Source organism: Trichosurus vulpecula, chromosome 6, assembly GCF_011100635.1.
Source record: "Trichosurus vulpecula isolate mTriVul1 chromosome 6, mTriVul1.pri, whole genome shotgun sequence".
Taxonomy (NCBI): Eukaryota; Metazoa; Chordata; class Mammalia; order Diprotodontia; family Phalangeridae; genus Trichosurus; species Trichosurus vulpecula.
The window spans coordinates 148320685-148334657 of NC_050578.1; the positions used below are offsets into that span (position 1 = coordinate 148320685).

General features: G+C 33.7%; 1 protein-coding gene across 1 annotated transcript in view; it reads right to left on the minus strand.

The window, feature by feature from the left end:
- ADGRL3 (adhesion G protein-coupled receptor L3) overlaps nucleotides 1-13973 on the minus strand; it is a 373586-nt gene that overhangs the window by 88795 nt on the left and 270818 nt on the right. Inside the window, exon 15 of the mRNA XM_036763952.1 lies at nucleotides 13686-13777. Coding sequence (XP_036619847.1) covers nucleotides 13686-13777 — 92 coding nt within the window. The remainder of the gene's footprint in view (nucleotides 1-13685; nucleotides 13778-13973) is intronic.

Sequence of the window (13973 nt, forward strand, 5' to 3'; positions counted from 1 at the left end):
TTGGCTCTTGAGATATACAAAGACTTGATTGGGATGTTGGCTTTAACACTTACTAGCCAGGTGACCTTGGGTAAGTCAATTCACCTCAGTTTTGTGGGAGAAGTAGACAAAAACCTTCCATATAAACTCCATGCACATGATTTTCAGCTATTTTGTTCTAAATGAGCTATGTCCTTTAGTGTTTCATTCTCACCTTTTAACAGAACCAAAAGATTCCAGAATCTTAGGAAAGTTCTCCTTCCTGTCTGGTCCAACAGGCATATGTTTTCGATTTAAGTGAGATCAACAATATTCAGATAACAAACCCCTTATATATCTTATCTATTTCCTATAGCTAAGAATACACATTTTCCTCCAACAAATATACTATTCTTTTTGCGTAACAACCTGTTCTAAGAATAGCCATCTTTCTTTTCTTTGTTTTACACAATATAACTTTGATAATGTTTAGCTTATGAATGCTGCCCTAAAAAAATCCATGTACAGGGACACTCCCGTGACATGCTCAGGGTAGATTGCTGTTCATCTTGCATCATGCCTCAGCCAGCAGGAATAGACAGCTACTTTCTTCACTCTTAATTGACTCCTCCCTACTACTGTGAGATCCAGACCTCAAGAACCCAGATTTTGGAGTGATGAGCTTCTTAGGTTCCTACAAATTTCCATTCCAGTTTCTTTATCCTTAAAGTGTGAACCATAATGATTATAGATTATAATGCCTACCACTCAGCGCTGCTGCTGTGAGGAAATTGTTTCAAAAATCCTGAAGCACTCAATATATAGAAGCTATAATTATTTTGGGGTAAAACCAATTTTCATTTACACATAGGCATTCTAAATAACTATTTGAAATAGTGATGATCTCTACAGACCTCAAAAATGTCCCTACCTTAGGGTATCTAGGAATCCCTGTTGCTGAAAAGAAATTTCGCCCAATGACCTATCCTATGGTGAGGAGCCTCTTCAAATGTCGTTAGACTGGTCCCCAAACAATAGATATATAGTCCATCAAAGGACTCTTACTCAAATTCTTTTCAGCTTGGTAAAATCTGACAGGGCTTGGTATAGCACATAGAAAGAAACTTTAGAAACCATCTAATTTCTTATCTAATAGATGAAGTCACTGCAGTTCTGAAAGTTTCGGTAACTAGCTTTAGACCTGAGATTGGTAAACTATGGCCCATGGGAGCCAAAAATGTTTTCTACAATTCAAAATATACAATTTGTATATTTAAAATGTAAAAACCAGCCCTAGCTAACTGGATGTATAAAATCAGACAGGAGGATGCATTTGGCCTTCTGCTGTAGTTTCCCAATTCCTGCTCTAGCCTATAGAATGGCAGAAGTGAGACTCAGAATTTAGCAATAGCCCCATGACACAAATAGACATCAATGTAGTATGTTAGTGGGAAAGGGTACATATGTGTGTATGTGTGTGTGTATGTGTTATACATTTCAGTATATATGTGTGTATATATATATATATATATATATATATATATATATAAATATATATATAAGATGGTATGTGTGTACTTTTAGATAACATGACTTTGTGGTGAATGATTAAATTGTTTATCATACTTCTTATTGATAGTAAACTTACTTTCGTTTCGTGTGCGAGCTAAAATTGGTCTGATGATCACTTTAATTCTGATCCTGCAAGATTATAAATGCAGTGTACCAAATTCTGTCAAAGATGCTATTAAAATATAAGCTCTTTGGTGGTAGAGGTGGATCCAATTTTATACTGACAGCCACAGCACCTAGAATTCTGCCAGGTATCTAATAGGTACTTCCTAAATGTTTTGGAATAGAACAAAGATTTACAGGATTTCAACCAGAAGGGACCTTGGACTAAAAGGACAGGGAACAGGGATTGGGCCTGCATCTTGGATTTCATTGCTATAGGGAATACCCAGATGAGCAAACTCCCTTTATCAATACTAATTGGCACCTATGCAACTTAGAGCTTTAATTTACCAAAGTTGCTTAGAGCATTGTGGCTTGCCAAGGATTACGCAGACAATATGTTTAGAGATGGAATTTGAACTGGCTTCAAGGCCAGCTCTCTTTTCACCTTGCCTCTGAAATGATATTCTCTAATAAAAAGTTTCCAAAATTATTCATTTGTTTTTATTTGCATGGATTCCAATTCTTTCATTCAATGAGACAGAATTTTACACTCTAAAAGCATATATAATAGCTCTGGCAGAAAAATTAATTTTTTTCAGAATAACATCTGTGAGTTTCACATCATTATGCATAAGTTACAACTTTACAAATGAGGATACAATAATTTAGGGGTTAACCAAGGTCTTTCAAAATTTGTGGCTCTTCTTTTTTTTAAAAGCATATAACCAAAGGTTCAGTAATGGAGCAGTTATAGAAAGAGACAGAAGGATAATCTTTTCGCAGAATATGGCTGTAATTGGACTCCTGTTTTTTGGAGAGTTCATAGCTTTGCTGTAGGGCATGCACTATATAATATGGCTTATACCATCTGTAAAAGGAACAAAAGACATGCATTATATATGATGACTGGACTTGTTAATCAATTGCTTTTAAGAGCTGAGCTGTTGTGCTAAAAAATATTAAAATGCTTAATCTGAATAACATTAAATATACTTTGGTTTTTTTTATTGATATCAGTTAGTAAAAAAAAAGTTGATGTGTTTCATAAAATCTCAACATATACAGTGCCTAGCACATAATAGGTACTTATTAAATGATTAATGACTAATTGTTAGTAACTAACAGCAGAGCAGCAGTGTGGCATGTTGGACAGAGGATAACCTTATAGACAGGAAGACTTCAGTCCTACCTCTGAAAATTAAGAACATGGACATAACTTATTTATCTTCTTAGTGCCTTCAAGTATTCAGAAAGGCTCAATTACTTGCCTATTTATTAACCTGTGTGACTTTGCACAGGACACTTTTAACTTCTTGGAGCATCAGTTTCCTCATTTGCAAAATACAGGATTTAGACTAGATGACATCCAGATTTCCTCCCAACTCTAAATCTATTATCTTATGAGGTTACAGAGAAGTTGTCGATTTACATTGTTTGAGGAATTTTCCATACTGGAAGTTCCCTACCCTGATGAATTCACAAGTTTGGAAATAATAATAATAGTCAAAATTTGCTACTATCTCTTTTATAGCTTTAAATTCACAATGTTACACAGTGAAGTTACCAATAACAACACTTTAAATTTCTAGCTTATTGCATCATAAAGGTTCAATGAAGTTCTTAGATATTTATGTACCTGCAATCATTCATATGAAATATAAATATGACCTTTTAAGTCAATAATCTTGATGAATGATTTCAGAGCAAGGCCTTGAGTATTTAATATCTTCTGAGATCAATAATTATTGAGCGGATTGCTTTAAAGGAAGGTACCTGTCCATGGAAAGATTATCATTTACCTCACAAATCAACTCTTTTGCAATCACTGCAATATTATAAAGGGTAGGAAAATGAAGGTGATATCACATTAATAAAACTATTCAACCAAAAATGGATATGGCATAGACAACAAAGCAATCCATTTAATTGTTAATTGCTTCAATTTTATGTTTCAGGTACCTTTTCAAATATCGTACAAAGTCCCTGGATTTAATATCTGTCCTTCATAACTACTAGTATCTGGTACAATCCATCCTATAGATATGAATCAGAACATGGAGCATCTCTGGCTCCACAGTCAGAGATTACTTTCCTGACCTGGGGTGATTTTTTGCATAGTATGTGGGAAATGAGAGCATTTCATATTCTTACCACTATCTAAAGACTAAAGAAATTCAGCAATCCCTCAGTCATTTAATATACTTTTATAATTTTACACTTAGGAAAAAAAAAGCTATGTTGCATTTGTTTTATGTTCTGCAACATGAATAGGTTACGACACTTTCACTTTCCTAACACAAACAATTCTATTTGGAAAAGGCAGTGTCTGCTGTGTTTGAAGCAGTGGTCATTGGCGTACATTCCTTTCATGATCAGGGCATCATACTAGCAGTATGCTTGAGCCAGTCATTATATTAAACATTTTTATGCTTCATTTGGTGATATGTAAAATAGGTCAACTATAGTGATATGTAAAATACTAATAAATTAGTGAATTTTTTTACTAATAAATTAGTAAAATTCCTGAACATAATAAAGGGAGAAATTAAGACAGAAAAGCATAAAAAGGAATGGTCTTCTTAAACAGTAATGCCCTTGGAAGATAAGGGCAGATATGTAATTACTACTATTAATGGTGATGGTATGAATGGAATAAAAGGTAGTACTGAAATGGAGCCAATCAACAAATAACTTTGGAAGAAGACCTCAGAAATTTGGAATCAAATCAAGTTGGGATCCTGAAGGCTCTAAGTAATGCTGTTTGGACCAAACCATTGCCTGCCTGGTTTGGAATATTCCTAAAGGCATATCCCTTCTTCTAGGTTTTTCCAATGACTTTTAGTACTAATGGGAAAGAAAGAAAAAAAGCTGTTGAAAAAGCATGATCACAGGTTGAACATGGATACTTTCTTATTTCATGTGAGAAATGTGTTCTGGTATCTTAAAACAGAAAGTCCTACACCAAACTAAATACTATTTGTGCTACTTGTGTTGTGAGTGTCATTTAGCAAACTACCTCTTCTGAAAGAGTTAACAATAACTTAAAAGAGTAAACTTTTTTTTTATTTTGCAATTGGAGAGCAGTTAATTATGAATAACTGAAATCTTTCAAATACTGTATCAGACTAAGAATAAATACTTACATTAAATTTTATTTTAATTCAACATTTTTATAGTAAAATATAAAGACATTAGTCGAGTAAATTTCCAGGATGTCTAGTCAGTCTTGGAGGGTTGCATAAAGTATTAATAATTTAATAATCTGTAACATTCTTAAATTTAATTTTCTTTTTTAGTAATCCAAACTAATACTTTGATATCAATAACTAAATTATTAAGAATGAGGAAACCTTAAGACTTTTTAAAGACTAATTTATAGAAGTTTTCATATGAGTTTGATGGACATTTCCATTAAATGTAACTCCTAAATCTATTTACTGTATTCATACAGGTTCAAATTATTTATTTTCAAAGAGATCTCAATGTAGAGTTAGGAAAACTTACAAAACTGGCAATAACATTAAATACATAGATAAGAATAAAAGTGAAAAACCAAGAAAGAATAAATTAGAATATAAAGTAATCTTTAATTAGGGTTTACATTTTCTATTACCTAAAATTGTATTTTGCTATCTAAATATTTCACCACAATTGTCACGACTACCCATAAATATTACAATAATTTAAATTTAGCTAAAAGAAATTCTAATAGAATTAATCTTATTACCTGGTTTAAAGAGTCATCGAAGTAAAGGTTATCTTCTTTAAGAAATAGAATGAGTTATTATAGATATCATTATGATGAAGTATTTTTATTCATTCCCCCAAGCCACCAGGAAGCATATTAAGATTACTACATTACTTTAAATATGGCAGGTATCCAACCTTATTGAGGATTTCTTGCCCCTTCTCCAACAATGACTGCATAAATTGCTTTTGATTAATTAAACATGCCACCCCTGGGACAATTCTTTCATTATGGGACTAGTATAAGTTTTACTATGATCTCCCAGATATGATTTTTTGTAATTCTTAATGATACTTTACTTCAAACAAAATTATTTATATGTCATCAGGAGACCAACAGGTGAAAAAGCCTGAGGAATCGATTATGCAACTTAGCCTCATGGAATAAATAAAGACACCAAAGAAAAGTTATTATTTTCAACCTCACTAAATGTTCCTATAATGTGTTTGTTCATCACACTGTTATGAAAGCAGGGTGCTAGAAGCTGGAAAACACATCAAAATAAAAAGATAGAGCTTGAATGCAAATTCCATCAAGGGAAACGCTTCTTGAAAGCAGGGAAACTATCACTGACACACTCATCACTATAGACACCAAGTTCCTTGCATCTCAACTCCATCCTCTCCAATGCCATTCCTAAAAGTACTGAATATTCTTTCATTTGAGAGGTAGTGTGGCATGGTAGAAAAAACAGTGGATTTGGAGCTATGGTATTCCTGGGTGTTAAGATTATATAGACACTCTACTTATGGCACCTTGAGCAAGTGGCTTTTTCCTATTATAAAATATCCATGATAATACTTCTACAAAATGTCCATGATAATTCCCTAATAACTATCTATCTCTCAAGGGTTGGAGGACCAAAATAAATAATCTATGTAAAGTTACTAATATAAAATTATACATATATTTAGAAACAATCTGTGTGATAATACCTGTACTACTGATCTCACGGTGTTATTAGGCTCAAAGGAGATAATGTATGGAAAACGCTTTGTAAAATTCAAGGTGCTCTTGAAATGTCAACTCTATTATTATCCATTTTTCAAAACAACTATTTTTCTTATAACAGATATAGGCATCAACTTCAGAGACCGTTAGAAGTTGGTCATGTTTCTTTTGAGTTAAAATAAAAATAAGAGCTCCATAGGAACTAGCAATTGCCTGTCATGAATATTCAGAAATATTTATATGTGATTATTTTGTGATAAACATTAATCAATAAAACTTTAAGTATTACACAACATATTGTTTTTAATTAACTTATTGATATTTACCAAGAGGAAGCATGACATGAAAGCTGGCCCTGGAATCCTAAAGTGCTAGGTATATTTAATTAATTCTTTAGGTACTGTCAAAACCCATTTATAATCAGGACTTTACAAATGCATTTTCTGTGCACCTCTCTCCTTTCATTACCCTCTTTATTTATCATACTATAGCTATGGATACGCATATACTGTCAGACAAAATTTGTTGACTAATTTTGCCGAATTTTTAATTTTTTTTAAACTTTGTTATAAGAGATAGCTTGCTAAACTGAGGAAAGGGAAAGAATTTATTTAGAAATGTGATATACTCCTGGAATGTCACAGAAATGTACCCTGGAATATAATTCCTGTGATATACTGTGGAAACTCCTCTCTTGTTTCTTGTGACAGCACTCTCTTTCTTGGTTCTCTTCCTGTCTGACTATTCCTCTTCAGTTTCCTTGCTTGATCTTCCTCCAGGTCATGCCCATTAACCATGGGTGGCCTTCAAGGCCCTGCTGTGGACTCTCTTCTTCAGTTATGCTATCACAATTAGGGTTCTATCAGTTACCATTAACATCTCTATGTAGTTGATTCTCAGATCTCTTTATCTACCCCTAATCTCTCTCCTGACTTCTAGTCTTGTATCACCAACAGCCTGTCTTGAACTGAATATTCCATAGGTTCTAAATCACTTAATCAATAAACTCTAAGGCTCTCTATTACCTCTAAGATCAGAAAAGAAGATCTTCTGACTTTTAAAGTCCTTTATAAGTTGGTTCCTTTCTACTTTTCTAGTCCAGTCTTCTTATACCTTACTACCCCCACCCCTCCCTGTACTCTACAATTTAGCAACACTGGGCTTCTTGCTATTTCTCCCATGTGATAATCCTTTTCTTCCACTCCTAGAACGTTTTCCCTCCTCACCTCTGCTTACTGGCTTTCCTGGATTCCTTCAAGACTGCAGAAATCCCACTTGCCATCAGACATATAGCCTGACATTCTCCTCAATGTCCTTCCCCCCTGCCCCTAGTGTCATCCCTTTGAGATTATCCCCATTTCTACTGTATATATCTTAAGTCTACATAATTGTTTGTATGTTGTCTTTTCCATTAAAAGGTGTGGTCCTTGAGAGCAGAGACCATGTTTCTGTGCTTCTTTGTATCACCAGCGCTTACCTCGGTTCTTGGCATACAGTGGGTGCTTAATAAATGCTTACTGACCAACCGATTGATAGAAAAATCATTACTAAAAATGAGACAAATTTGTTTTTGCCATCACAAATTATCTAGGTGACATGGCAGACAGAGCACAAGACTTAAGAGTCAAGAAGACTTAAGTTTGAATATTTTGCCTCAGATTATCATGGTGTACTCTTGGGCAGGTCACTTAACTTCCCTGTGCCTCAGTTTCCTCACCTATAAAATGAAGATGCTGACCTTAATGGACTCTAAGTTGCCTTCCAAGTCTAACTCTATGATCTTGCAATTTTCCATTATTACTATGAAATAGTAAGAGTTGGTCTGTTATGATGGAATGAGCAATGGACTCAAACTAAGAAGACTTAGGTTCAATTATTATCTCTGATACCATTTAATAACTATGCATCTTTAGTCAAATAACAACATCTTTAAGTCTTGATTTCATAATCTTTACACTAGGCATGAAAATTCTACTGTACTACGTACCTCACAACATTGGTGAAAGAAAAGTGACATTTAAAACTATTATTGTCCTTAAAAAATGTGAGCCCTAATGTGGTTGAACACTTAACGCATATTCAGCAAATCACATTAAAAATAGTGACAGAGATTGATTATAGTGATCTAACAAAGAAAGGCCTTTAATATCTTGATTTTAAATAGCTTGGGCAAGTTTCATATTTGTAACTGTATTAGGTGTATTTTTGATCACCAACCCTTTAAATCTAGCTGGAGATTACACAAACAGTAATGGACAGGGTGAGCATGCTTTGTTTAGAAGTTCTTTGCTGAGAGGGGAGGTTAAAAAATGTGATTGGATATTATCATTTATCTAACAGAATTGGTCTGTCTCACACAGATTTGCTTATTGTGAGCCTTGTTAAATTTAGAAATGTTTGCTCTCCCTGTTTTCTCATTTCTCTTCTCTTTACTTCAAAGACACAATCCTTGATCAACTAGTTTTCATTCTACCTTTCTAACCACTTCCTCATCTTTTTCACTGTATTCTCCCTCCTCCTTCTTGTCCTCATCCTCTTCCCTGTCCTCCTTCTTCTGTATCTAATGTAGGTATTCCCTAAGACTCTTATTTTTGCTCCTCTTTTCTTTCCCTATACTCTTTCCTTTGGCATTCGGTCATTCTCACAACTTCAACTATTATGTTTATACAATTGCATCATAGAGTTTTATCTCTAGTTCTGACTACTGAGACTACTACTGAAGAACCACACCTTCAATTGCTATAATTAATTTTCAACTGGAGACATCCACTAGTACCTTAAACTCAACAAATCTCAAAATTGAAGTTGTCATCTCAACCTTGACACCTATTCCTATTTTTGACTTGACTATTAGGACATCAGCATTTACCAGGTCTACCATTTTCAAAACTTGGTGTCATCTTTGAATCTTCTCTCTTTCTCACTTCAACATCCACTCCAGTTGCCAAGTTCTTTCAATTATATCTCCATAAAATCTCTCGTATCCAGTCCTCACTCCCTGCTCATGCTACCACAATTATAAGGCACAGTGTCTGTAATAAGGAATAAGTAAGGAATAAAATAAACTTAATAACTGTTAAATGATTGAGTGACAATCAAAGGCTTCATTTCACTACATACTCAATATGGCAATTGTCTACTAACTGCTTTTCCTGACTTTTCCATCTTTCTTTTCCAATTCTTTCTTTATATCATTGCAAGAATAATTTTTCTAAGGCATAAATCTTATATAACTCAAATTCTTAAAAACTATTCTCAGACTACTCTTCACATAATTAGTAAAATTCGAATTCCTTTGCCTCCCATTAAAGATCTGCCACAATCTGGTATACATTCTTAAAGGTCTGAGACTGTGTACAAGTTCATTCAATATTGTTATTTTATTTTTTGGAGGGGCGGTCATTTGCTCTTTTCTTTTTTCTTATAAAAGTTCATTAATTATTGAAATGGGATTCATGTTTCAACTAAATTGCTTCATACTTCCCATTTCTCTGTTTGTTCTATGTTCATTTTTGAAGGAGATGACTGGTATTGACAAAATTTATCACATTATAAAATATATCTTTATGTTTGATTTTGGTTCAAATCTGTCATTATCTGATTTTATAAAAAGCATATGCTCTTAAATTTTGTAATTTTAATACATTTTGACAAAGTTGAATATGTAGTTAAAATGTAAAAAGAAAGGTAATTGACCTTGACTCGAGTTAACTAGTAAAAAGTGATCAAATGTTTTGTTGTTGCTAAAGTGGCCCAAAAAACAATATCATGAGTGCATTCTCACTAAAAGAAAATGCACATGAAAACTGAAAGTGCGAAATGGACTTTTTCAAGCTGATTTCTAACATAAGTGAATATGTCATACAACAAATACTTTTGGTAGATTTTTTCCATAAAATTAAATAAATTAGAAGTTAAAATACCTCAATTTGTATATGACACAGAACAATGAAATTAGGAGAGATTATTTTAATATAGCAAGGCTGGGGATGGTAAGGTATTTTGAATAATATAAACAACATGTATGTGATATTTTAATTGTATTTTGAAAGTATTTTAACCAAATCTAATGAGCATAATACCATTCAGACACACATATACTAGGGACCTATAAAATATGATAAAATTATTGAAATAACCTGTTGAATAACATCCTGGTGAATTTACAAAGTTAGCAAAAATAAGTATAAAGGATTACTCACAGAAAATAACGGGTAGCTTTGCCCAATTATAATTTTTCTTAAAGGACTTTGCTTTCTTGACTTGATGAGGAGAAGTGGTTTTTTAAAGCAAAACTAAACCTAACAATGCGATGGTACCTTTGTTACCAGTGACACAAATTCTTAAGCCACGTGAATTAAATTCAAAATCAGAAATAATGCCAATATGCAAGTTATACCCACATAATATCAGAGGTTACAAATTTCACTGTTCAAATAATTTGCTAATAATTCATCAATTAGAAAACATACACACAGTTTCCTCTGCAAGAAAAAGCTACAGCATTTTCAGTGGGGGGGAGAAGTATTTATACTATTCACTATTCATCCCCAATATTTAATTTTATCAAATAATTTGTATAGATTTTGCTTTGGATATTAATGGTCTATGAATAACAACTTTCCTTATTCTAGCATAATCACTGTCTTCTGATAACTGAAGTGATTAGTTAAGCTATAGTATATATGTAAGCAAGCAACATACATACCCACATATACATAAATGTATGCAATACAATATGTTTCTAAATTCCACCCAGAGGGTATCATTTATGCATTTAATAATGACTAAGAAAGGATATGATTTAGTAAGGAACAATAAAAGTTAACATGAAAATGTTATGCTAACATTAGGACAGTGTTTCTTCACTTTCAAAGTAATTTTTGAATAAATGAGGGATCGATTGTGTCCGTGTTACTAATATGTCACAGATTATTATAGGGAAATTTGCTATACTTGCTGAAATCACTAGGAAGATATCACATTCACCCAACTTTCCTCTGATTTTACTTAGCATTTAGTTTTGTGACATAATATACACATATTTAAAGCAATGTTACCCAATATGGAGAGCCCCAAACACCTTGTTGAGGGAAGATGTGACAGAGATGGAGTTAAAGCAAGGGGTTTGTGAAACTATGTGTACCTGATAAACTTTATTTAGCAGATATGCCTTCTGTTGAGGGAACAATTTATGTCTCATATGTGTATATATTGCTATCTTTTAAATGTACACAGAAACAACTGTGAGTAATAAAATGCAGCTTCATGTAAAACTAGTAAATTCATAGTAGCCTTTTTTTAGTATACGTAGTCTTTTGCTTTCTTTTCTTTTCCTTTTTTGGAGAATGAGTCTCCCTACGTGTCAGTGCTGCATCTACTAACGGGCCAATCCCACTGCTATTCAGCATAGAAGTTCTGACCTATTCCCATTTCTAACAGTCTACCCCTCCTTACACAGCCTGGTAGCCTCCCACTCCCATTGGCTCACCATATTGATGTCAGACCTAATGATGATAGTGATTGTCTTCAGTCCTACTGTAGCTGAGTGCTCCCTAGCTCAAGTGACCCAACAAACTCAGTCTTCTCCAGAACTGGGGATTACAGTTGTGTGCCAGTGTTGCTGGAAATATCTATTTTGTTATTAGATGAATGCTTTGATATCACTATTCTCATGTAGGGATCTTTGATGTTAAAATAGTCAGAAAGGTTTGGGAATCACTAAACATAAAGTATTTTCATATTGTTACCATCTGGTAAAGGTAAACACATGCCAGTCTAAATATCTGTGATTTTTGAAGTTACTTTTATTTGGGCTTATGTGTGATTGCTCTGTGAAAAGAAAACAAGCATGCCTTTGAAATCATTTATTCTCAACATGCTAAAATAAACCAAAATCTATTAGGCAATTATGATATTAAAAATAGGATTTGTATTCTTTCAGTACATAGATACACTCTTGTAAAATGAAATAATTTCCCTGCTTAAAAAAAAACTGTTGTTCTTTTAAAATTTTATTCTTTACTTTACAAATGCAGTATTTCTGAGACCCTTAGGCAGACCTGAAAGCTTGTTAAGTGGTCTAGTCAGTGCTAAAGGTGAAGGGAAAAAATGTAGAAAATCAGAACCATTCCTTGATAACAACCCCGCCTCTGCCCCTACCCCTACAACTTTGCCCTTTTCACTCTCCTCTCTCTCATCACCTCCAGCTATGTACACCTACCTGTCCAGGATTTCAAGCTTTGGTAAAGTGGGATAGATGGAAACAATCAGTTCAATTCAGGAAGCATTTATTAAGTACCTGCTATGTTCTACAAACCATGCACATAATAGGAAAAGGAGTAACGCAAAGAAGTAAAGTAAAAGAAAGAAGAATGCTGGAGAGAAAGGGGTGGTGGTGACCTAGAGTGGTTTACCCCTGCTCAGATGCATAAGAACATAATTAAAGCCCCCCAAGAGGAAGGGAACTGATCTCCCCTGTTCTTTACAGACTCCTGCACTGTGCCTTGTTTGCAATGAAAGCAACATCTGCGTGAGAGAGAAATTATGCAATGTCACTTTTAAATCACTGCAGAATGTTGCACCAATGTTTGTTTCAGGATTTTTTTGTCAAAAGAGGGGTATAACATTTCACTACTGTGCAGGGAAGAATATAAGTTCTAGAGCCCCAAAAAACTTGTGATGGCAATTTCTCAAAGGACAATTTTGATCTAGTATTTGAAAAGCGATCACTTATTTTAATGTGGAATAGTTAACATTAGACTATTAGTATTACCCTTCTCTTATAAAATATGAACCAACCTTAAAGGTAAGGATAGAGTCTAGGACTGCTTGGCACACTGACATTAGAGAAGTTTAACCAAATTTACCTCTATTTTGAGTGTAGTAAGTGAATGTGCATTATGTGTTGGCTAGGTGGATAGCTACTCAGAGAGAACTTATATAACTAACCAAACAACAAGTCACAAATAATTGTAGTTCATTATAAACTCAACTCATTCTTTTCCCCAAAGACTACAGATATTAACCCTAAATGACCAATTAAAATCTCAAACTATTTTGAATTTATTCATTGCTCTTTTAAACAAAAACAAAATTATCTTAGTTTTGCTTACAAAGAAAAATCTGAAAATAACAATGCTGCAAATAAGTGTTTAGGAGGCAAAGAAAGTCCCTTATAAGATAAACGTTTCATCCCATTTATTCTCAGGCAGAATGAGCCACTTCAGCAATATTCCATAAAGACAATACATTACCCTTTCCTTTCTTGTTGAGGCACATAGCAATATTCAGGGCAAAAAGAAACAGTCCTATTTGAGCAGACCAAAAAAAGGAAGGGAAATTCACTTACTTGATGTTATCAAGACAGCCAGATTCAGGTTTCAAGATGGCAGTATGATGAAACATCTTATATAAAGCAATCCCAAGGAAGATTACATTAAGCTGGAATATAAAAGGTTGTGTTATGGAGCAGAACTGGAGTGGAGAAGAAGTAAGTCTACTCTCTGGAACAGATGAGTTGCTCTGGGAAATTAACTCTCACTAGTTTTAAAGAGATTGAATCACAGATGATTATCTAGTATTTTAGTCAAGGCAAGAAACCGGTTAGGGGAATTAGGATACCACTGAGTTAGGCACC